Source organism: Hydra vulgaris, chromosome 13 (genome assembly GCF_038396675.1).
Source record: "Hydra vulgaris chromosome 13, alternate assembly HydraT2T_AEP".
NCBI classification, from domain to species: domain Eukaryota; kingdom Metazoa; phylum Cnidaria; class Hydrozoa; order Anthoathecata; family Hydridae; genus Hydra; species Hydra vulgaris.
In genome coordinates this window covers 17,913,786-17,937,935 of record NC_088932.1, presented here as the reverse complement: position 1 = coordinate 17,937,935, position 24,150 = coordinate 17,913,786, and the positions used below count along the sequence as shown (strand labels likewise).

The 24,150-nt window shown below is 25.2% G+C and overlaps 1 protein-coding gene across 1 annotated transcript; it reads left to right on the top strand.

Moving 5' to 3' along the window:
- Positions 1 to 1,067: 1,067 nt before the first annotated feature.
- LOC101241678 (metaxin-1) lies at positions 1,068 to 23,130 on the top strand. The gene is made up of 8 exons (XM_065816390.1): positions 1,068 to 1,204; positions 3,303 to 3,372; positions 13,229 to 13,311; positions 21,070 to 21,162; positions 21,375 to 21,554; positions 22,364 to 22,440; positions 22,551 to 22,714; positions 22,833 to 23,130. Exons 1-8 carry the CDS (start codon positions 1,130 to 1,132, stop codon positions 22,952 to 22,954), a joined length of 864 nt encoding a protein of 287 aa, XP_065672462.1. The 5' UTR covers positions 1,068 to 1,129; the 3' UTR covers positions 22,955 to 23,130.
- Positions 23,131 to 24,150: the final 1,020 nt, after the last annotated feature.

Sequence of the window (24,150 nt, the reverse complement as noted above, 5' to 3'; positions counted from 1 at the left end):
AAAATTGCCTAAAAATCATTGATAGGACAATCTTTTGGTGGGTTTGCTGAATTTATTTTTTTTAGCACCAATATTTTTTTTTGTATGTTTGTACTTAACATCTGGCAGAGTAGCATAGTGTGATTAAATTTTATTTTTTATAGAAATAGCAAGTAAAACTTAAGTTTTCTGCTCATATATTTATATTTGTTGTTGTGATGCCTGACGTTGTTAGGTGTTTGTATCTGGTCATTTGAATAAAATGTCATTAGTTTAATTGTTTTATGTGAAGTAGTTTTTTTCATTAACAATAAAAAAAATTTATTTTTATCTTTAAGTTTTTATGATTTTGTAAAAACCATCTTTATTTTGGATAAGCTGCAAGTTACTGTAATGGAGTTCTATTTAAACTTTTTGTTTGTTTATTGCATAAAATAGTTTTATTTTATTACCTAATTCTCCTTCAATCTTTAGTGTGGCTACAATCAAGCTTTTTGTTTATTTTTTAAAAGTAAATTTTTTCGTGACTCAGTTACATAGACTTATGATTCATAAGTCTATGTATTTTTGATCTACTTTTGGAAAATTATATAATAAAGTTATAAGTCATAGACTTGTGATTGTTTTCCAAAAATAGATGCTGTTATATTTAGCTTATAAATAGATGTTGTTTATTTTTAGCTTTCTTGTTAATATAGTTTTAGTCATATTTATTAAAGAATAACAGGAATTTTCAAAATGGTTTTTAACCTAAATTAAAACAGCAGTTTAATTATTTTTAATATCTGTTAAGTGGTTAAAATATATGTAAGTATGAAATGACTTACTAAATAAGTTTCTGTACATCTGTTTTTTTATTTTTTTCAAAGAATTCATTTTAATTAATAAAAAGAACTAAAAATAACAAATAGATTTTTTTTTCATTGTTCATTCTCCTTGTTACAGCTTTAAAAATTAAATAATTTTTGATTACTTTTTAGATATTTATAATTGGTATTAATATTGTATTATTATAAATTTTATAGTAAAATTTCATTTTTTTATTTTTTATAAATTTTATTGTTCTTATTTATAATTTCTACAAGAAAAAAATAGCAATTGTCGTTTTAAATTTAGAAAAAAAATATATATATTGCATTGAAATTAGGAAATGGAGTTGTATTATTGGCCTGCACAACTAAAATGGGGTTTACCCACATTTGATATCAACTCATTACATGTTATGGTGAGTTTTTTGACTTAGTAATTTGATATAAGGAGTTATTTAATCTTATGATAATTTAGTAATATTGACAAGTTTTTTTTTATTTAAAACACATAATTACTCCCAGCAAGTGGCTATTACAGAATTACTTGTGATTATTAAGTAATTACTAAGAAAAGTTTTCTTCTCAAGCTGCTACACTTGTTTACTTATTTGTATCCTGTTGTAAATACTCTTTTTGATTTTATCACCTGAATATTTGCTTTTAAGTGTGATTGCTCTAATCATATTGTCTGCAACGTCTGCACTTTTAGTATTGAAATCTTGTGAATGTGATGAAAATAATTCAGAATATTTTCTTTTGCTCATAAAGTTCATTTTGGATTCAAATATTTTCTATTCTGATAACTGTGATTTTTCCAAATTCATATTTTAAACTTTTGATTTTTTTATTTGCATGCCGCAAGGAACTACTTAATCATTTATCTTTTATGTAATCTTGCATGTTTGTACTTTTATCAATTGAAAAGTACTTTTCTAGAGCCCTCTCAAGGATTATTTGAGTTTGATTAAAAACTATTGGAAACAAAATAAATGGTAAACAATCGTTTTATATCGCTCTATAATTAATTTGAGTTTTAAAAAAAACAACACAAAACTATTGCTTTTTAAATAACTAACTTATGGAATCATAAGTTACTTCATTACTGGAAACTTTTATTTAGAGTAACATAGATGCAATATTTTTGTGTATGTGTTTTAAAAACTTTATTATTCATTAATTATTTATAGTCTAATTTTGATTAACTAATTATAATCATCACATAATTTTATGGACAACTCACACAAACATAAATATCGCTAATAAACATAAATTTTAAATAAAAATAAAAACAAAAAAGTACAAGACAAAAGCTTTTAAAATAAAGACTGTAAAAATAATTAAAAAAATATACAAATAATTAAAAACAATATCAATAAAGTTATATTTATTTCATAAAAACCTTGTAAAATCTTTTCTTAACTATTCTGATAATTATTCTAATATTGAACGTTTGATATTTTAAAGTATCGATGGATGATCGGAGTTCTTTTAGCTCTAGCTCTGGCTCAGCACCATGTAAAATCACCAACTCTGAATAGTTCTGGAGCCACTCCAAAGCTCTGAATTTTATTTTATTTTGGAATATCACATTAATAAATGTGTATGTGTATACATGTGTATACAGGTGACAGTGATTATAAACCTTCAATAAATATTAATAAACAAAAAAATAAACAAAACACAATCAAGGTTGTTATCTTGGTTTGTTGAGCAAACCTTAGTATACGAAAGCTGCCACAGTGTCAACAGCTTTAGATGGCTTGTGCCAATCTTCCTATACCCAGAAAAACTCAACCAGAAATCAATATGGCAGTTGTGAGAGAAGGTAAAAAGCGGCCACACAAATTGAAAAAAGAACTCCAAGTCAAGAATTGGTGTTTGGATTTTGATAGGAAAAAAAAAAAGCTGAATAACCTTATCACCATATATTAGATTAAAAGTTAATATTAAATCAAGAAATATTAAAGTTATGTCTGAATGTTTTTTTGATACAATACTAAATCACCATACTTGTCATATTATATTGTTGAAGCTAAAAAAATATGGCTATTAAGATCAAACTTTGATGGTAGTGACAATTGAGGGAGACTCAAATGGTGAGATACTGAAACATATACTGAAATGGTGAGTGTTTTTAGAAGAAACCATTAAAAATCATCCAAAGGCTGTCAATACATTCATAAAGTTTTAGTGGGATATTCTTTTGTTAATAAATACACAAAAGATTTACTTATTAAAATATAACTTGATATCTTGAATAAACAAAACAAAAACAATTTGCATTAAATTACTTGTAAACAATCTTAAGTGATTAAAGTGAATATAAGTGATTTTTTATGTGAATATCTTTTGGCTTGGCTTTCTTGTGGGTTTCTTGTTTTATTTTTATGGAAACATTAAAATGAAAATGATTTCTGGTAATTATATATAAATCTCATTAGAATATAGCGTCCTCATTTAGTTAGTGAAAATTTATACCTAAAATATTTTTATACATAAGGTTTTAATATTTAGAGTTACATAAAGTTTTGCAAAGCACCTGTCAGTTTATTTCCAGTTTTAAAGTCTCTGCTTAATGCAAAAAGTAAGTTCAAGATTTTTTTAATATAATTTTAATTTACTGAACCAGAACACAAAATAGCTTAGAGAATAATGAAAACTTTATATTAACTTAAGTTATTGAAAATCAAAGATACATACATATATCCGTGATTTCATGTTAGAATTTAAACAAAAGGTCCCTTATTTATCTTCTGGGTTTTTTTGTATTATGTGTTATTTAGAATTTAATTTAAAACGCTGTATTTAATTTTTAATTCTTTAATTAAAAAGAATTATTTTATTTACAATTTAAGATTTAATTAAAATGATCCTTTTGCTCTTTTGTTTTTTAAATTATTTTGTTTAGAATTTGAAATGTGTCATTTAAAATTATGCAAATGTTCTTTTTGTATAAAAGTTCTTTTGTATAGCTTAAGGTATAAATGTCTGTAAGTGTAAACGTCTTTAGCATAAGTTGAGTTTGCGGGCGGTATATAGAATGATTGTGTATAGTGTATGTATAATATGAGAAAACTTTTAAATTTTATTTTAACAATTTAAAGTCTTTTTTGCTATATTCTTTTGCTATAAATATATATGGCAAGATTGAAAAAACTTAAAAATGTATTATGCTCAGAGGTGTGCACTAAACCACTGATCTGTCAATGATCTTAACTTATAAAGCATTTCAATAATTTGCAGCAAGAAGCTAAACTTATCTAGTAAAAAAAAATCCTGAAAAAGGAAACAAAATTGTATTGAAATAACAAGTTTTAATTAAAAAAACTAGAAAATTTAATAATTAAATAAAGAAAATTAAAAATTTTTTTTTTTTTGTTTAATTTTATACAACTTTTGTATTCTGTTTTTTTTAGAGTGGTTGTTGTTTTTAGCTACCAAATTTGATACAAGTTGATAAAAAAACAAACATTTTTTATAAAAATTTAACAACTATTGATATGATATGCAATTTATTCACGATTTTTATCAGTCCACATAATTAAGAAACTAATTTGCTAAGTACGCTTGACCTATGAGAAATTTTGTTAATTTTTTTTTTACATTTATTTGTTTTGACATCATTTCGCTTTTAAAAATGCTATATTTGACATTTTTTCTCAATACTTATTCTACAATCGCTATTTATTTGTAAAATTTATTATTTGATTAATAAATTTTGTAATGATGAAATAAATTAAATAAAAAAATAACATGATTTCTTTTATTGCATATTTATTGCCTATTTACTGCATTTAATGCATGTCTAAAATTGCTTCTTTTATATTTCCCAATTTCCAACGTTAATACGAATTACAAGAAATAATAAACAAAATGATTGCTCTGTTTAAAAAAATGTATTTAAAAACATAAAAAAAAGTGTAAATAGGTTCCTCAAAATTTCGTTAAAAAGTTCATTAAATTAACAATGCTGACAAGCTTTTGGAGCATCGTCAATAACAATAGTTCATCAGGAAATAAACTAATTTAAATTTTAAATGCACAATTTGGATAATCCAACAAAAGTGCAGACTATTTCCATGGGGGTAGTGAAAACAAATAAATATTTTACATTTAAGTATAAGTGTTAACAATTTTTTACTTTTTTACATGAAAAACTTGTTAAAAATTTTTTTTTATTATTACAAATAGCAATTAGTTTTCTTGCTTTCTTGTGCATTGATAAAAACAGTAAAGTTTTGTAAAAACATTTGAAAAACAAATTTAAAAATTGTCAATGTTTCTAGCACAAATAATCAAGTATTTTCTTAATATACTGACTGAAAAAAGTTGCAAAAAAATTGTATATCAAAAAATGTTTTTGTTTTCATTATATCCTTATCCGCTTTTTTCTTCAACTTGTATCAATTTTGGTAGTTAAAAATAACAAATGCCCTAAAAAAAAAAAAAACAGTAAAATATTTAGGTATATTATTTTTTTAACATTCTTTTTTAATAAAAACTATATACTGTATATTACAGGTTTAATAAAAACCTGTAATATACAGTATATAGATCAGAGGTGTACACTCGCGGTCGCTCCAAGGTACCAGGCCACCAAATTTTGTGAATGGCGACTAAAAATATTTCTTTGATGCAATAAAGTCACACAAAAGGGCAACAATTGACTTTTATTGACAGTTCTAGTTTTTTTTTTTTTTTTAATTCAAGAAATCTATAAAAAGAAAAGTAACTAAAATAATTATAAAATTTTGAAAGTCGCAAAAAAGTTCGTTTTCTGCATTTTCTATTATTTATTTGAAACATAAAAAATTGTATGAGTGTTTAAACGTATTTAAAAAAATACTTCCTAAATAAAAACTAAAAAGTTTTATTGTTTTAACAAAAATACTATTTTATTTTTAATTATTTTTTTTTTAATTTTATTATGGATTTAGAGATAAAGTAAGAGAACAAAGTTTGTCAATAAAAAAATACTTTGACAGTTACACAGAAGCGTTACACACCTCACATTTTATGCATTCAGTAGTTATGTCAAGCAAAAACCTTTTTGTTTTAGAATATTTAAATTACTATTAATACTGTTTATATAATCAAATAAAATGTAAAATAGTTTTGCAATTTTTATTAAAGTTTTTTTTTTATCATCTGCTAACTAATTCGTTAAGTAAAACCTAAGTCTCTCCACCATAGATTATCATAGATTATAATATGCGAAAACAAATAAAAAATTTTTTTTTTTTTTATAAAACCAAAGTGTTTTTGTTTAAGAGAATTCTTTTCACAATGTATTTAAAAATTTTTGTTTTTTATTTATTCAATATCTTTATAAAACCAAAGTGTTTTTGTTTAAGAGAATTCTTTTCACAATGTATTTAAAATTTTTTGTTTCTTATTTATTCAATATCTTGTAAAGTTCTTTTGACGTAATACATTGATGAACAAAACTTATGTTTACAAATATCTTATTGGTAACTGATAAAATCTATCTATAAATTGTTTATAATCTTTATTAAAAATATTACATTATATATGTAAAAAAATTAAAAGAAAGAAATAAATTGTGAAAAATAAAAAATAAAATTATGTTAAGATATAAGATTGTTTTAAGAAACAAGTCATAAGGAAATATTATCTTTTTTAAATACCAAATTTAGGTTCCAAAATTAAAAGTTTAGATAAATTTTTTGTTATATTAGTCAATACTTTGTTGTTGTAAAAAAAAAGCGCCTATTTTTTAAAATAAAATAAACACTCAATTTAAGTGAAAAAACGATTGGCATATATATTGGCATGTGCTTTATATGAAAGTAGAAAAGTGAATGTATCAATAGTTCACAATATTACTTTTATTTACGTAAATTATTTCTAGTCTACACCTAGCCCTATTTAAAAAAATGACTAAAATAGCAAGAACTCCACTAAATGGGAAAATTTTTATAAAAAATAGCAACTCAAAAAGTTAGCGGGCAACCAAAATTAACGAACTGGTTACTTTCTGTCTCCCTTCTGGCGACCGGCCAAAAGTTCAAATGTACTCCCCTGTAGGTATAAGTAAAAAGTATAGAAAAGGTCGGTGTGGAATAGACTTATAATGACCCGTTTTTTCATGTGTCCGGTCAGCTAATATATATATTATATTAATTATCGAAATTAATTGTTATTTTTTAATAATATATTAATAAATAATTTCGTAAAATATTGAAAAGAATTCTTAATTGGTTGACGCTGAAACTTGCAAGTTTTGTGTTTATCCTTTACCACCAATGCTTGCACAATTTTGTTTCTGACTTTGCAAGTAGCTTGTTTCCATTTTTTTTTTTTTTAATCATCTATTCTTTTGCTTCTTGCTATGTTTTTCTCAAAATCCTTTTAACAATTATTTTTTCTTTTGACTCACTCCCAACAAGACTACAATGAACCACTATTAAGGTAGGAGTTATTAGAAAACAAAGAATAGAGTTAAAGAGCAAGGGAAAAGTTGACAGATGACTTGAAAAAAATTAGGTTGTATGAGTCAGGAACAAATGAAGATAGGGGAGAGTTCCAAAGGGTTGAAGTGCAGGGGAAAAAACTAGGTAAATAAAAAATTTTTGATTTGATTTGTTCATATATATATATATATATATATATATATATATATATATATATATATATATATATATATATATATATATCTTTAGTGTTGACATCGTGTATAAGAGTATATGTTATATTAGTAAGAAGTTTGGAAGTAATTTCTCAAAATTTTAATAAAAGAATGGAAATGATTGGGTCAAAAGTAATTGGACAAACTAAATATGTTGTTTAAAAAAAAAAAACTTTCTCAACAAAGGATTTTCAGCATTTTTATGAAGATTTCTTTTAATGAAGATTTTCAGCATTTTTTAATGAAGATTTCTGTTAAATAATAAATATATAATGTTACATAGTGTTATATTATGTTACATAATGTATATAATCTGTGCATAATCTTTGTACTTCGTTGGAAAACCTTTCACCGCAACAACAGCATTACATTGACGTGGCATTGAATCAACCAAATTACTTATAACATTAATTTGTATTTCCTCCCAAGTGCGCTTAATCAATTCAAACAAATCATGCTGACTAGATGGTTTCCGAACTCTAATTTTTCTCTCAATATGTTCCCAAAGATGTTTGATTGGGTTCAGGTCCAGAGAATGTGATGGCCGTTCCAAGATATGAACTTTCTTTTGAGCCAAAAATTCCGTGACTAGCTTGGAGGTGTGTTTTGGATCATTGTCGTGTTGGACTTTCCAACACGACATGGACTTTCCAACACGACAATGGTTTTTTGCATGTGGCAGCATTATATCTTTGATTGTTCCTTTATACATGTTTTGGTCCATAATGCCTTGAACTCGATAGATTGAACTTACTCCATCACGGCTAAAATATGACCAAACCATTACTGAACTATCACCATGCTTTACTGTAGGAACTTGGTACTTAACATCATTCTGAAGACCTATTGGTCGTTGAGCATATTTAATACCATCAGAACCAAACGTATTAAACTTTGACTCATCACTCCATAGTATTTTTGACCATTGGTTTGCTGTTCAATTTAGATGTTCTTTAGCGAATTTTAACCATGCTCTACGATTTTTTGCAGAAACAAAAGGTTTTTTAACAGGACGACGGCCAAAAAGTTTGTTTTGTCTTTTGCGATGCTTTTCTGTTGCATAAGAGCAAAAAATTTGATGTGACTGTGTAAATACTCTATGAATTTCTTTAGCACTCTTGCGTGGATCTGCCTTTGACAATCTTACTACAACATTATCTTGGTGAAAAGTTGTTGATTTTGAGCGTCCTGACTTTGTTGAAACTTGGAAGTGACTCTGTTGCTGAAAAACTTTTAATGTATAACCAACTGTTGATCGCAAAATGTTCTTATCTATTGAAATTTGTCGCACAGTCTTACCGTTATTAGATGCTTGTACAATCAACTTTTTCACTGCCTCGCTTAAATATTTTTATGTCCATTTGCAAGTTGTTGATCGATATTATTATAAAAATCTGCCTTCAGATAAAGAAGTTATATCAACATTGTCTAAGTTATATCAACATTGTCTAAGTTATATCAACATTGTCTAAGTTATATCAACATTGTTAGAATTTAGTTTGTCCAATTACTTTTGAGCCAATTATTTCCATTCTTTTGGCAAAATTTTGAATAATTACTCTCAAAAAGGAATTTTTGTTTTGTTTTTCATAATTGTTGTATAATTTGACACACTTACACGAAATTTAAAAATGTTAACTTAATGAGAAAATATAACAAAAAAGGTGTTTGTCCAATTACTTTTGGACACTACTGTGTGTGTGTATATATATATATATATATATATATATATATATATATATATATATATATATATATATATATATATATATATATATATACACACACACAGTAGTGTCCAAAAGTAATTGGACATATATATATATACATATATATAGTATATATAGTAATATATACATATATATAGTAATATATACATATATATATATATATATATATATATATATGTATATATATATGTATATATATGTGTATATATATATATATATATATATATATATATATATATATATATATATATATATATATATATATATATATATATATATATATATATATATATATATATATTAAGGTGTCCCAAAAAACAACATTTTCGAAAAATGTATGCAGAGACCCCCTTAATGTGTTCTATCTAATACAAAAACACTAGATTTAAAATTTTTTTTGAATAAAAAAGATTTTAAGAGGTCCCTCAAAACCCTCGAGTATTTAATGGGTCCCTAATATTTTCAAAAAAAAAAATTTTCAAAAATATGTCAACCTGGTACTCAAATGAGTCAAAATTATATAAAAATTTCAATAATAATTTTTATTCAAAAAAATTTTAAATCTAGTGTTTTTGTATTAGATAGAACACATTAAGGGGGTCTGCATATATTTTTCAAAATTTTGTTTTTTGGGACACCCTAATATATATATATATATATATATATATATATATATATATATATATATATATATATATATATATATATATATATATATATATATATATATATATATATATATATATAATAGGGTATTTGCTAAAGGTGTGCAATTGAATATAATTCAAATTTTGAACCTAAAGTTTGATATTTAAAAAGTTGCTGTAAAATCATATTAAAGTGCTTTAAAAAGTCGCTGTAAAATTATATTAAAACGCTTCAAAATGGAGGACAAGAGAGTTAGGAGTCTTGTTTGGAATTATTTTGATAGATGTAAAATTAACAAAACTATTTTTAGTTTTTGTAAAATTGGGAAATGCAGTCAAAAAATATCTTGTCCTACCTCATCTGCAATTGGCTATATACTCACCTGAGAAGTTATCATAAGAAGGAATCAGCAGAGTGTGATAGAAAGGCACAAGAAGCAAAAAGAATGAAAAAGGAAGAAAATAAAGCTGGAAAACAACTGTCAGTTAGTGTCACAGATCTGTGGGCTAAGAAAACAGCATGGATGTCACATGGATGCCACTTATGAAATTGGTTGCTCCTCAGTATCATATTCTGAGCACTTTTGAGCACTGACTACTTTCTGAGCACTGACTACTTTTTCTCGCAGTATTGTGCCAACTATATATGAAAATTTGAAATGAGAAATGATAGATCACATTACTACTAGTTTATTGGCATGCCATCCTTTTGCTTTTCCACAGACATATGGTCTTCTCGCGCACTGGATTCCTATATATTATTTTGTTTAATATATTTAACTGCTAGTTTTCAAATGCGATCATATACACTGGAGAATAAACCATTTGTGGCTGTGTCACATACGGGCGAAGCAATGTTAGAATCTCCTGAGAAGTCAATTGAAGATTGGTCGCTACCAAGAGTAGTACCAATATAGATTCTTCGAGACAATGATAGTAATATGAGAGCAGCCATGAATATGTGCCAAAACTTTATGGACTTGACTTGCTTTGCTCATACGTTTCAATTATTAATTGATGATGATGTATCCAAAATTGAAGGCATAATTAGTATGATAGCGAAATGTAAAAAAACTGTCTTGCACTACCATCACAGTATTCAATCATCTCAATTGCTGTATGCACAACAAAGGCAATTAAAAAGAGATGAATGTGGGCTCATAATGAGTGTATCAACGTGTTGAAATTCCGACTATTACATGATTCCATGTCTTATGGAGAGAAAGCGCCCTTATCAGCCCAAATCGCATTAACTAGTAAGGTGGAGACTCTCACTTTGAACGAATGTAAACTCGCCGAGGGTTATCTAAAGATTTTAACTCCTTTTGAACAGGCTAGCAGAGAGTTGTGTGGTGAAAGTTACCCAACGTTATCCATGAAATTTCCAGCTATGCATGGACTACACCAAAAATTGCAAGGTTTCATCAATGACATTGCAAATAGAGGCCCTGGAATTTCACTGATGCAGAGACTTGTGGCATCTTTAGAAAGAAGGTTTTCTTCTTTTGACGAGGTAACAAATAATTATCTATATACTGAGAATCAGTATATAAGTGTTTATTTCAGTGTTCTATCAATCTTTTTTTGACATTCACTGTTATTATCAATCAATTTTTAATTACCTTTTTTCACATAAAGCTTTCTTTAACTTCAATTGCATTACGGACCATGGTCATATTTATCTAATATATTAATATCTAATTATCTATATTCCTTGAATTATTTGACAGTTTATAATATTTTAATATTTTATTAGGTTCAATAATATTTTATTAGGTTCAGCCAGATGCAGTTTGCACATGATTGATGTGAAGACATACTTGAAAGATATGGCAATTGGGCGCAATGGTTGTCCACTGACATGGTGGAGGCAATATAAAAGTCAATTTTTTTGTCTTGCTAACCTTGCTCAATCACTTCTGGAAAACCCAGCGACCAGTGTCAATTCAGAGCGTCTGGGCTCAACATCTGGGAATATCGTTTCCATTAAATGCTGCAGTCTTCTATCAGAGCATGTAGAAGAACTTATATGTCTTCATACAAATTTGTTGACTTTTGGCATTAGTATAAGTATGGTTTGTTGATGATGACATTTTAAAATGAATTGAATGTTCACTTTCATTAGTTTGCTTAATAATCTCGAACTTGAACTTGATCGAAGATAAAAAACCTAATCTTGCACAGCTCTAGTGCTTGTTTTGAAGAACTTTTTGAATTTAAATTAACTTCCCATTTAAATGTGGGACATTGGTGTTAAAACTAACTTTGGAAAAAATTAGCCTGATTGGACCACCATTGTGTCTCCCCAGACCTCTTTTAATTAAAAAATTTTGAACTAATTTTTTTTTTATAAGATAGGTATTTATGTATATTTTTAAATAAAAAGGGTAGTTCAGGCAGAATATGCCTTAACTACCCTTAACTGGAATACTTTTGCTGTTTTATTGTGTTAAATAGTGTTAAAATCGCAAAAAAATGAATTATTTTGCCGCGAATTATAAGTATAATTAAATAATACAGTTAAAAATTTTTATGAATGAAGATTTATCTTTAATTGATTAATATTATGCCTTAAATTATGCATAAAAAGTATAATTTGAGTGCAAAATAAAGAGTATATAATCATCAATCGAAATAATATCACCTGATATAGCTGTATTAGCTTCTCCAATAAAAAATATCTTTTTATCTTGACCTAAGCTTTCTTTCTTTATCTATATTTTTATTTTCTTTAATGTTCATCATAAAACCTAAAATACAATTATAAAACCTGCATAAATGTATAAAAAAATAGTACTGTCAAAAATAAATGCTACTGTACTTTCAAAATTAAAATTAGAAAGAAAAACAATGAGTTCAAACATACCTGTAAATTCAAGAAAACTATAAGTTCATAAATTTCTCTATTTTCATAAAATTCTCTTTATATATGCAACAAAACTTCGATATGTTTCAATATTTGATATTTTTTTTTATTTATTATGATATAAATGAGTAAAACTGCTATGGCCATACAAATATAATAAAATGATAAAGAAAAAGTATTTTTAATATTGCTATTAGAAAAATTACCATTTACGGTTCACGCTCACCTTCCAGCCTTACTTACAAATGAATTGTGGTATAAATAAATAAATTTGGGTATCTAATAAATTTTTATATCAGAATTTTTGTTTTTTCTAGATAAAATGCTTTCACTGTTGCCAAGGAGCTACCCCAATATAAATCAGTTTAATTTTATAATTGTGATATGAAACATCACTGATGATGTCATACTAAAATACAATTGTTTGCACTTTTTATGACATTGCTGGGTTATTTTCTGATGTTTTTTTTCACTAAGTTTGTAATCTAATGATGTTTTTTCATAATTTTTTATCACTGATAGTTTAATTAATAGATTGTTTTGTGTAGCTCGTGAATTACCATGCTTGGTTACAACATCTGGTGAAATGTACTCTTCCCCTAAAGAAATAATAAACTATCTAAATCTAAAGGTTTTTCTTTGCAATATTATTTACATATTTTAATCAAGTTTTTTTAAATATTTTAATCTGCATAATTTTGTATCTTTTTGATGCAGCTGTATAATTTGGTTATTTTATATTAGGGTGCACCAAGCGCCCCATACTTTCTAAAATAGATACCTAATCATAAAATTTTCTATTGGCTCCCGCAACCACTACAGCCATTTTTTTAAAAAAGTATAAATAATTATTAATAACCATGTATATTATGTTATAAAAATGTAATATAACATTATCAAAGTTTTCAGTTATGGATATACGGAACAATTTTTAACATTACACAAATAGACTGTAAATAAGCGTCAAAACACATTTATACAGCCCTTACAATTTTAAAACCATTTTTGCTTAAAAGTATTTTAAAATAGTTGAAAAAAAGAGTTTTAGAATTAAGCATTTGTTTTTGTAACTTTTTTTTTTTTCCATTTCCTCATTGAAATGTATATATATATACACACACACATACATACATACATACATACACATACAGATTCGGCATGGTATGCCAGGTAGGCATGCATATTTTGTTTTGATGATTTAACTACGGTTTTTGACAAATACGCTAAAAATTGGATTTTAAATATGTTGAAAGAAAATTACTTTAACACGTTTATCTTTACTAAAGTTTTTATATTAGCAAAACGCTTTTAAATAAAGTAGCTAATTATTTTAACTAAAGTATCATTGAAAGTTGTATAAATTTTTATTTATATTTAATTATATGAGATTTTTTTATAAGTAAAGTATAAAATGTAAAAATTCTAGAATAAAAAAAGTTTAAATTTTATAAATGACAACTTTAAACAGCAATGGTCTCTTTTATAAACTTTAAATTAGAATTATTAAAGTTAATTTACTTGAAAAGTAGTATGATTTTGTTGAGAAGAAAAAAAAAAAGACAAACATTTTTTAAAGTTGCTTGTATGCATTTAAATAAAGTAATAAATCACTGCAAATGATTTTTTATAAAAATGTTAATGAATAATATATATTTTTTATATTTTTGTAAGTATGTATTTTTATTATAAATATTTTTAAATAAAAAAAAAATAATATAAACTTTTTAAATAAACAGTTTAATTATTTTTTCTTTTGTTTACGTTATTGCGAAGAATTGTTAAGAATCTTTTTTTTAATTTTTAAATGTGCACATTTATTAAGCAGTTGTTAGATGTAAGTTGTTACTTTATTTAATAAAGGTTTCGTATAATATTATACTATAAAAACATTAGTAAAGATAACAGATTTAAAGTTATTTATTCGAAACCTATTTTAGATAATCTTATCATTATAATTTATTATTTATTTTAATAAAGTTTTAATTTTATTTATTTTAGTTTTATTTAAGTTATTTTTATTTTATTTTTCATTATTTTTTTATGAAGATTTACTTGCTTATTTTACGATAAGTTTTTTTTAAGTTTCTTCATAGTTAAGTTGAGATTTTTTAGGCGCGTTTTTAAAATGTATACAAATTGTCAAAACATATTAACAGCCGTTGTCAAGTTTTTAAAATCAAATAGTTTTTGTGTAGTCATATATATATAATTTATATATATATATATATATATATATATATATATATATATATATATATATATATATATATATATATATATATATATATATATATATATATATATATATATATATAAATTATGTTAGTGTATTCTACAAACACAGTGCTCAATGTACTAAAAGAACAGAGCAATAATAAATTAGTAAAAACATTTATCTAATTTTTGATTACTTCAACACTGTTTCACCATCAGTAGGTTCATCAGGAAGAATGTCTAAACATAAAAAAATTTTCAAATTATAGAAAAATTATTTCACAGGAAGTTGAGAATTGTTATAATTAATTATGTAATAACTGTAGTATTTTGCAACCAGGAAGTTGCATCAACTACATTAGATAATTAAAAAATCATGAAAAGAATTCTTTAGAATTAGGATAAATTTGGACTGGTCATTTGTTTTTATAATTTTTTAAAAGAAACTTATTTTCATGTCTGCATTTAGAAAATAATTCTGATTGAATGATCTAACTGAGTAATAATTTCAAATTTTTCTTGTAAACATTGTATACATTTTTTGGAAATGTTGTTATAGGCAGGCGCAGTTTTTAGGATAGACCAGTTTAATTTAAAATTAATATTTTTTTCTTTTAGTTGCCAAATATGTTTAGATAGCATAGTCTCTTTTGAGTATTTTTTATGTTTAAAAGGTTGTTTGTGATTGACATAATGTTTTTTCCATTTGCCCTCGGTTAAGCCAAAATAATGTTTATCAGGGTTGTTTTGCGAGGAAACAATGCATTTGTAAATAATATTTTTTGATAAGCATTTGCAATTCATAGGGCAGTCAAGTTTTTGCTTGCAGTTACAATTTTCAGTATTTTTTTCTTTGAGAATTTCATTTTTATTAATCAATACAAAATTATGGCCTTTTATAATTCTTTCAATATTTTTTGTACAGCTATAGCTTACTTTAATAGTGTTTCTGTTAAAAAATTTGTGCAATTTATTAGAGGGAGGGAAATGTTTGTCAACTAATTTTAAAAACGCTTTTCCAATGTTTGTTGAAACATTTTTGCTGTACGGAGGGTTGAACCAAATTATATTTCTATTTTGCTTTTTTGCAATTTTTGTTTCAAATTTTAGTTCAAAATTTTTAAATCCGCTTTTTTTAAAAGCATCTTCATACACGCGTTTGGAAGAATTCAAAATATTTTTATTAGAGGAGTTTTGATTAAGTCTATTGTTAATTGAAATGGGAATTTGTTTTAAGATTTAAAGGGGATGATTTGAATTTATATTAATATACGATAATTCATCATTAGGTTTTTTATAAGGTCTATAAGAATTTTCCCAGAGGTTAAATGTGACATCAAGAAAATTCACAATTTTTAAATTAATGTTTATCTCAATTTGGAAGCCAATGCTTTTGAAAATTTCTATAATATTTTTCTGACTTTGTCAAGTTGAGGCTCTGATTTTAATTAAATAATACAGTTAAAAATTTTAATGAATGAAGATTTATCTTTAATTGATTAATATTATGCCTTAAATTATGCATAAAAAGTATAATTTGAGTGCAAAATAAAGAGTATATAATCATCAATCGAAATAATATCACCTGATATAGCTGTATTAGCTTCTCCAATAAAAAATATCTTTTTATCTTGACCTAAGCTTTCTTTCTTTATCTATATTTTTATTTTCTTTAATGTTCATCATAAAACCTAAAATACAATTATAAAACCTGCATAAATGTATAAAAAAATAGTACTGTCAAAAATAAATGCTACTGTACTTTCAAAATTAAAATTAGAAAGAAAAACAATGAGTTCAAACATACCTGTAAATTCAAGAAAACTATAAGTTCATAAATTTCTCTATTTTCATAAAATTCTCTTTATATATGCAACAAAACTTCGATATGTTTCAATATTTGATATTTTTTTTTATTTATTATGATATAAATGAGTAAAACTGCTATGGCCATACAAATATAATAAAATGATAAAGAAAAAGTATTTTTAATATTGCTATTAGAAAAATTACCATTTACGGTTCACGCTCACCTTCAAATTATATTTCTATTTCGCTTTTTTGCAATTTTTGTTTCAAATTTTAGTTCAAAATTTTTAAATCCGCTTTTTTTAAAAGCATCTTCATACACGCGTTTGGAAGAATTCAAAATATTTTTATTAGAGGAGTTTTGATTAAGTCTATTGTTAATTGAAATGGGAATTTGTTTTAAGATTTAAAGGGGATGATTTGAATTTATATTAATATACGATAATTCATCATTAGGTTTTTTATAAGGTCTATAAGAATTTTCCCAGAGGTTAAATGTGACATCAAGAAAATTCACAATTTTTAAATTAATGTTTATCTCAATTTGGAAGCCAATGCTTTTGAAAATTTCTATAATATTTTTCTGACTTTGTCAAGTTGAGGCTCTGATTTTTTTTGCATTATTATTAAGCCATCATCGCGGTACAAGCCTAATTGATTAAAATGAACTATTTTAGCTAGGGAGTTTAAAATATAGAGTAAAGTTTTTCTGCAATGTTTAATTAGACGAATAGTGTCGTTTGTAATTTTAGTGTGGGTTTTTCCAAATTCTATTGTTTTATCTAAAATTTATGCTGTAATTGAGGGGTAAAAATCATTAATATCAAATTGTATAAATGTGCATTCATTTTTATTACTAATTTTAGAAAACCAATTTATAACATCAGTGGTGTTTTTCCACTGTTGCAAATTTAATTTTTTCCGAATAATATTATTTATTTCGTCTAATTTAATTTTACTAATGTGCCCTAGTTCACTTTTTGAAGGTACTAGTAGTCCACAAGGGAGTTTATTTTCAAACTTTGGTTTATGATCTTTTACTGTTATAAACGCTTGCGCTGGTGTGACTGATTCAATCCTAGCATCTAAATTAATTGTTTTAGCAATGTTTTTGCCTTCTAAATTAATTGAATTTTCTAAGTTTTTGGGGCTTTTGCATAGTTATTAGAAATATTATTTGTGGTGATTATCTGGGGCAATTTGGTATATGTTGCTTGTTTTATTAGCAAAAACTAAAATATTAGGGTTTGATTTTATATTATTAATGTCTAACTTGAGTTCCTTTTGGAAATCATTGTTAATGTTTCGAAATTTTATTGTTTTTATCAAGTGTAATAAATCGTTTTCAAAGTTTTCTAGGTTAGGAATAAATGGTGGGGCGTTTTTTGTTTCGAATCCGAAATTGATTAATAAAAATGAATTTCTCAAAGAAAAAAATACTGAAAATTGTAACTGCAAGCAAAAACTTGACTGCCCTATGAATTGCAAATGCTTATCAAAAAATATTATTTACAAATGCATTGTTTCCTCGCAAAATAACCCTGATAAACATTGTATTGGCTTAACCGAGGGCAAATGGAAAAAACGTTATGCCAATCACAAACAATCTTTTAAACATGAAAAATACTCAAAAGAGACTATGCTGTCTAAATATATTTGGCAACTAAAAGAAAAAAATATTAATTTTAAATTAAACTGGTCTATCCTAAAAACTGCGCCTGCCTATAACAACATTTCCAAAAAATGTATACTATGTTTACAAGAAAAATTTGAAATTTTTACTCATTTAGATCAAGAAAATTTACTGAATAAAAAATCAGAATTATTTTCTAAATGCAGACATGAAAATAAGTTTCTTTTAAAAAATTATAAAAACAAATGACCAGTCCAAATTTATCCTAATTCTAAAGAATTCTTTTCATGATTTTTTAATTATCTAATGTAGTTGATGCAACTTCCTGGTTGCAAAATACTACAGTTATTACATAATTAATTATAACAATTCTCAACTTCCTGTGAAATAATTTTTCTATAATTTAAAATTTTTTTTATGTTTAGACATTCTTCCTGATGAACCTACTGATGGTGAAACACAGTGTTGAAGTAATCAAAAATTAGATAAGTGTTTTTACTAATTTAGATATATATATATATATATATATATATATATATATATATATATATATATATATATATATATATATATATATATATATATATATATGTATTCTACAAAGCCTTATGGTTATCAAAGCACCTGCAAATATAAAAAGCAAATAAAACATTTTCACCTTTGTGAAAATTAGGTGAGGTTTCATAGTTGTTATAATGGTTCCTATTAGCTTTTTGGATTTGGGCAGGTATAATTTACACATAAATAAAGCTGTCAACAGGCACCCAGGTACTTTTAAATCATCATAGTATAGTAATTTAAAAATATAAACTTGATATGTGAAAGAAGATCTTGAAGAACTTGTAAAAAATCTCAACAGTGACGATTTCTTTATCACCATTAGATTTTCTGAAAACATTAAATGTAACACTCGAATATTTATTTAATTTTCTCATTCAGATAGTCTTAACTTCTCAATGGTTGCATTTTTTTGTTGCTGAAACATTTTGTAGCTGGACACGCTAGTAGTTTGGATGGGCACCGGCATTTTAATGATTTTTGACAGCCCTACATATGAAGCAAATTTATTTGCTTTGTAGGGCTTCAAGTCTTCTTTTTTAATTTCATAAAAAAAACTTTGAAAAAAAATTTTATTTTACAAAATTGACTTGAAAAAAATTAAAAAAAAATTCTGCATAAAAAAATTTTATTTTTAAAATAACCTATTTTATAATATAAAACTTTTTATGTGAAGTGGTATAGTGAAATTAGCAATAAAACTGAACTTTTCTTTCCATTTATTTTATAAGCTATAATAGTAAAATAAAAGATGGAAAGAACAAATAATGCTATATATTCGAAAAGATAAAGAGCTTTGTGAATATTTATGTTTGTTCTCAATATTGAAGGATTGTTTAAGCATGTCTAGAAAGGAGTCAGCAAGTGTTTTATGAGTCAAAACAACCAATCATGTAGGTTTTACAAATTGCAAAAAAAAGCTTTAAAGTTAAATATGATGTTTTCTTTTTTGACTTATTCATAGTCTCAACATGGGTTTTTAGACACCCTGATTATTTAAAACTATATGTGAGTTAGTTATTTACTTAAATTTAAGTCTCAACAAGGGTGTTATATATGCAAGTTAGTTATTTAAAGTTATTTAAAGCATGTGTTTAACGTTTTTTTCTTCCGTTATTTTCGCGTGCTTAACTTTTTCTTTTTCTAGACACAAAGATGTTGTGCTTCTTATGAACAACTTTTTGCCCAGATTTACTATCAATGAACATTAAGTTGTTTAAAATAATTTGTCCAATTCTGCCTAACTTGTTCAAATTAAGATCAGATAAGTTTAAAAGAGCTGTGAATGGTATGTGAGGTGTGGTTGCTGTTAATAAATAAAATGCAGTTGTAGGCAAGGTAATATTAGTATTCTAGGTTTTATCAGCTAAATTTAAAACTTGCAAATATCACTTGATGTTAAATGCAGCAATGCTTAAAGCTTTTTATATTTGTAGGTGTTTTGATAGTTGCAGGTGCATTCAGTTTTACACTTTAATTTGTGCTTAACTTATATTGAAACACTTAAACACTTAAGTTAATACTCCAAAACCAACAATTTACATCTCATCTTTATTAAAAAACATTATAAGCTGATATAAAAATAGTAACTAATGGAGTGGAGCTAATATGACAATATCAAATATGATGGCCCAGAAAAAGAAATTCAATCACAATGGTATATCTTCTGTTTGTTTGGCTGGCAGGAAATTTCAAAATTCTATGATCATAAATTAGAGACCTGAGAATAACAAGGCTTTATGTCAGTTTTTAATTGTTTTACAATTCATCATAAGCAAAGTTTTATCAGACTTGAAAAGTTGGTCATACAGCCATATTATTTAAAAATTAGTTTAAGACCTACTATAAATAGAGTCTTGAAAATGCATGAATGACGATTCTTCTTTGTAACATATTAAACTTATTTATCAGGCTGTTAAACAAACTCATATGTTATTTGGTTATTCTAACTCAATCGCTGTGTATAAATAAATTACCTTCAAAGTAAATTTTAGTTTTTTTTTGTTTCTTTGTCTGTTCCAATTGTGGATTTTGCTGCGCAATTTGTGCCCACGGCTTTGCCATATATGGCTTTGTTGTTATATTTCCTAATTTATACAATAATATATTATATAACAATTTTATATTTTCCTAACAATATATTGACTTGATTTATATTGATTTAGTTATGTTTAGTTTTTTAACCCTGACACTTGGCTTAATGAAGAACAGAGAGGTAATATTATTGCAATGACTTCATTGATAGAAGAAAAATTATTGCCGGCTGTTGTAAGTACATACAGCTTGCTATTAATGAATATTTTTTAATATAATTCAATATTTAGTATTTTATATAATCATGATAGTGATAAAAAATTTATTTAAAAAAATTAACAAATTTAGTAAGGTATTAAAATTGTGTTATCCTCATGTAATGGTTGCAACATGCATTTAGTACAGTTAGATATTATAAGAAAGTTTTTTAATTTTTTCTTTTGTAGATGTCTTTACTTTGGCTTGATAACCAAAACTTTACAGAAGTAACGCGTATGGTATACGCAAAATCTTGTCGCTACCCACTTAATTTTTCTGCTCCGCAAAGTCTTCAGCATGATGTTGAAAAATCCATTCGAATTTCAGGAAACTATCCTAATGAAGATTTTGATGTTATGTGTAATAAGGTAAGTTATTCAACAAAATTAATTTTTTTAATTCATAATTTTTATATATATATATATATATATATATATTTATATATATACATATATTTATATATACATATATATATGTATATATATGTATATATATGTATATATATGTATATATATATATATATATATATTTATTTATATATATATATATATATATATATATATATATATATATATATATATATATATATATATTTACACACACATACATACATATGAAATGAAAATTAATATCCACTTTCAGAAAAATTGCGTGAACAAATAATAATAAAATAAATAAGAAAAATTCACCAAATTACATTAAAAATTAACATTATTAAATGTGTCAAATTAAAAGATTAATTACTGTTTTAAAGAACAAAGCATTGGTCAAAGTTATAAGTGACGAAATTCTAAAGCCTTGCTTTGTCCAAAGTTAGTTATAAAAAAAGAAGAAATTATGCAAACAATAATTAACTATAAAGCTATACCAAATAGTTTAATGTTGTTAAAGTTATTCCAATTATTAAGAACGATTCAGATAATTTGCAAGATATTTATGAGTCTTGTAATGATTTCTGACTCGGTTTATTTGGCTCTCTGTTTAACTAAATATATATATATATATATATATATATATATATATATATATATATATATATATATATATATATATATATAGATATATATATATATATATAGATATATATAGATATAGATATATATAGATATATATAGATATATATATAGACACACACACACACACATACATATATATGCACGCACATACTTTTTTTTAGTTATTCTTGAATGCTGTTTCGACTTTGAACATGTTTTCTGAATTCCTAGGAGATAAAAACTTCTTGTTTGGTGATAGGTTGCCGTTGTTAATTTTTTTTTTTATTATTTTTTTTTTTTTAAATTGCTTTGTCAAAATATTAAAAATAATGCTTTACTATATTTAATTTAAGAAGAATTTTTTTTTAGACCAAGTTCTTTAGATGCCTTGCTTTTCTCTTGTCTCGTTATTCCGCTAAAACTTCCTTTGCTAAATGGAAAGTTAAAAAATTATTTGAAAGGTTGTAGTAAGTTTTCTCAGTACACAGCTCGAATTATGCAAGTTTATTTCAAAGAGGAGCTGAAGAGTAGAGGTTTTTATTTTTTAATGACAAGTTTTTTGCTTTTATTTACATATCTGCATCTTTATTTTATGATTTCAAATTAGTAAAGCAAAAAAAAATTTAATTAAGTAAATAATTTTTCCAATAGATTCTATTATGAAAGAAGAAGAAGATCCGTATAAATACGATTGGATATTTCCTGTGGTAGTAACTGCACTTGCTATGTTTTCCTATGCTGTAAACATAAAATTGATAACGATTACACGATAACTGTTTCACTATGGTTTAACTGTGAATTAATTATTCGTTTTATTTCAGTTTAATGGCAAACTTAATGAACTTCATAAATCTTGTCATTGCAGTTTTATAACCAACTCACAAAATCTAGAGTATAATAGTTACACTAACAGTTTTTTTACCTTAAGAAAATTTTTTTTTTTGTTGCATTTTGACATTTATTTATATCAATTTTATTTGACACTCGCCATTGAGAACGATTATTAAATATAATCAAAAAAATGCAGTTTTACTGCGATTCGTGCTTGTTTTTGGATACACACACACACACACACACACACACACACACACACACACACACACACACACACACACACACACACACACACGGTAGAATAGGAAATCAAGTGGAACGATGTTAAAAAGTTCAAATTGTTTGTTGAAAGGGATGCGGAATAGCTCATTCGGGTACAAATATATACAACTTTTTTTCAAAATTGTTTATGTCAAATACTTAAATTAAATTGGTTACATAGGGACAAAACTTTTAAAATGAGCTAATTTGTGGTGTTCAAATATATATAAACAAGAAGTAGTTATGTTTATGAAATTGTTTTAGGCAATTTACAAATTATTTTTTTTTAATGTAATCTTGACGAACAAGTCCGTTGCGCGGAGAACAAGTTGAGCGCGGTACTACCAGGGACGTGGTGGGGATCGAACTTGGAATTTACCGATGAATGTTGATTTTTTTTGTTTTGTTTACACCTTCAATATATTTACACTTCATTACGTTACAAATCTATCACATTACGTTAATGTGATAGAATTGCAAATAAATATTAGATATACTGCAAAGTATAAAATATAACAACAAGAATACGTAATTTAGCAATTATAACAAAATATAACGTTAAATAAATAATTGTTTATTGTAATAAAAACTAACAGTGTTTTTTTTATGGTCATAAAAACTGAACACTGAATATTTTAAATATAAAATTAAAAATCTGTCGATGAATACTTAACTAGTTTAATTTTCTGAAAAAATAATTTAACTCATTGCCCTCACGTTAAATGGTAGGGGGAGGGCTAAGATTTTAGGGTTTCTTGTTCCTATTCTACTATCACAGTAATTTCTTTTGTGAAGAATCTTTTCCCCATACATATGAACGTTAAAAAAATTTGGAATATGCTTTTTGTTTAAGAGTTGGTTATTTCAAACATTT

Bases quoted from the DNA above. Each gene is read 5' to 3' on its own strand.
- LOC101241678 (XM_065816390.1), top strand. From the start codon at position 1,130: ATGGAGTTGTATTATTGGCCTGCACAACTAAAATGGGGTTTACCCACA. The intron at 1,205-3,302 runs GTGAGTTTTTTG...TTTAATATTTAG, and splicing joins TCAACTCATTACATGTTATG to AGTTACATAAAGTTTTGCAA. The intron at 21,163-21,374 runs GTAAGTACATAC...TTTCTTTTGTAG, and splicing joins AAAAATTATTGCCGGCTGTT to ATGTCTTTACTTTGGCTTGA.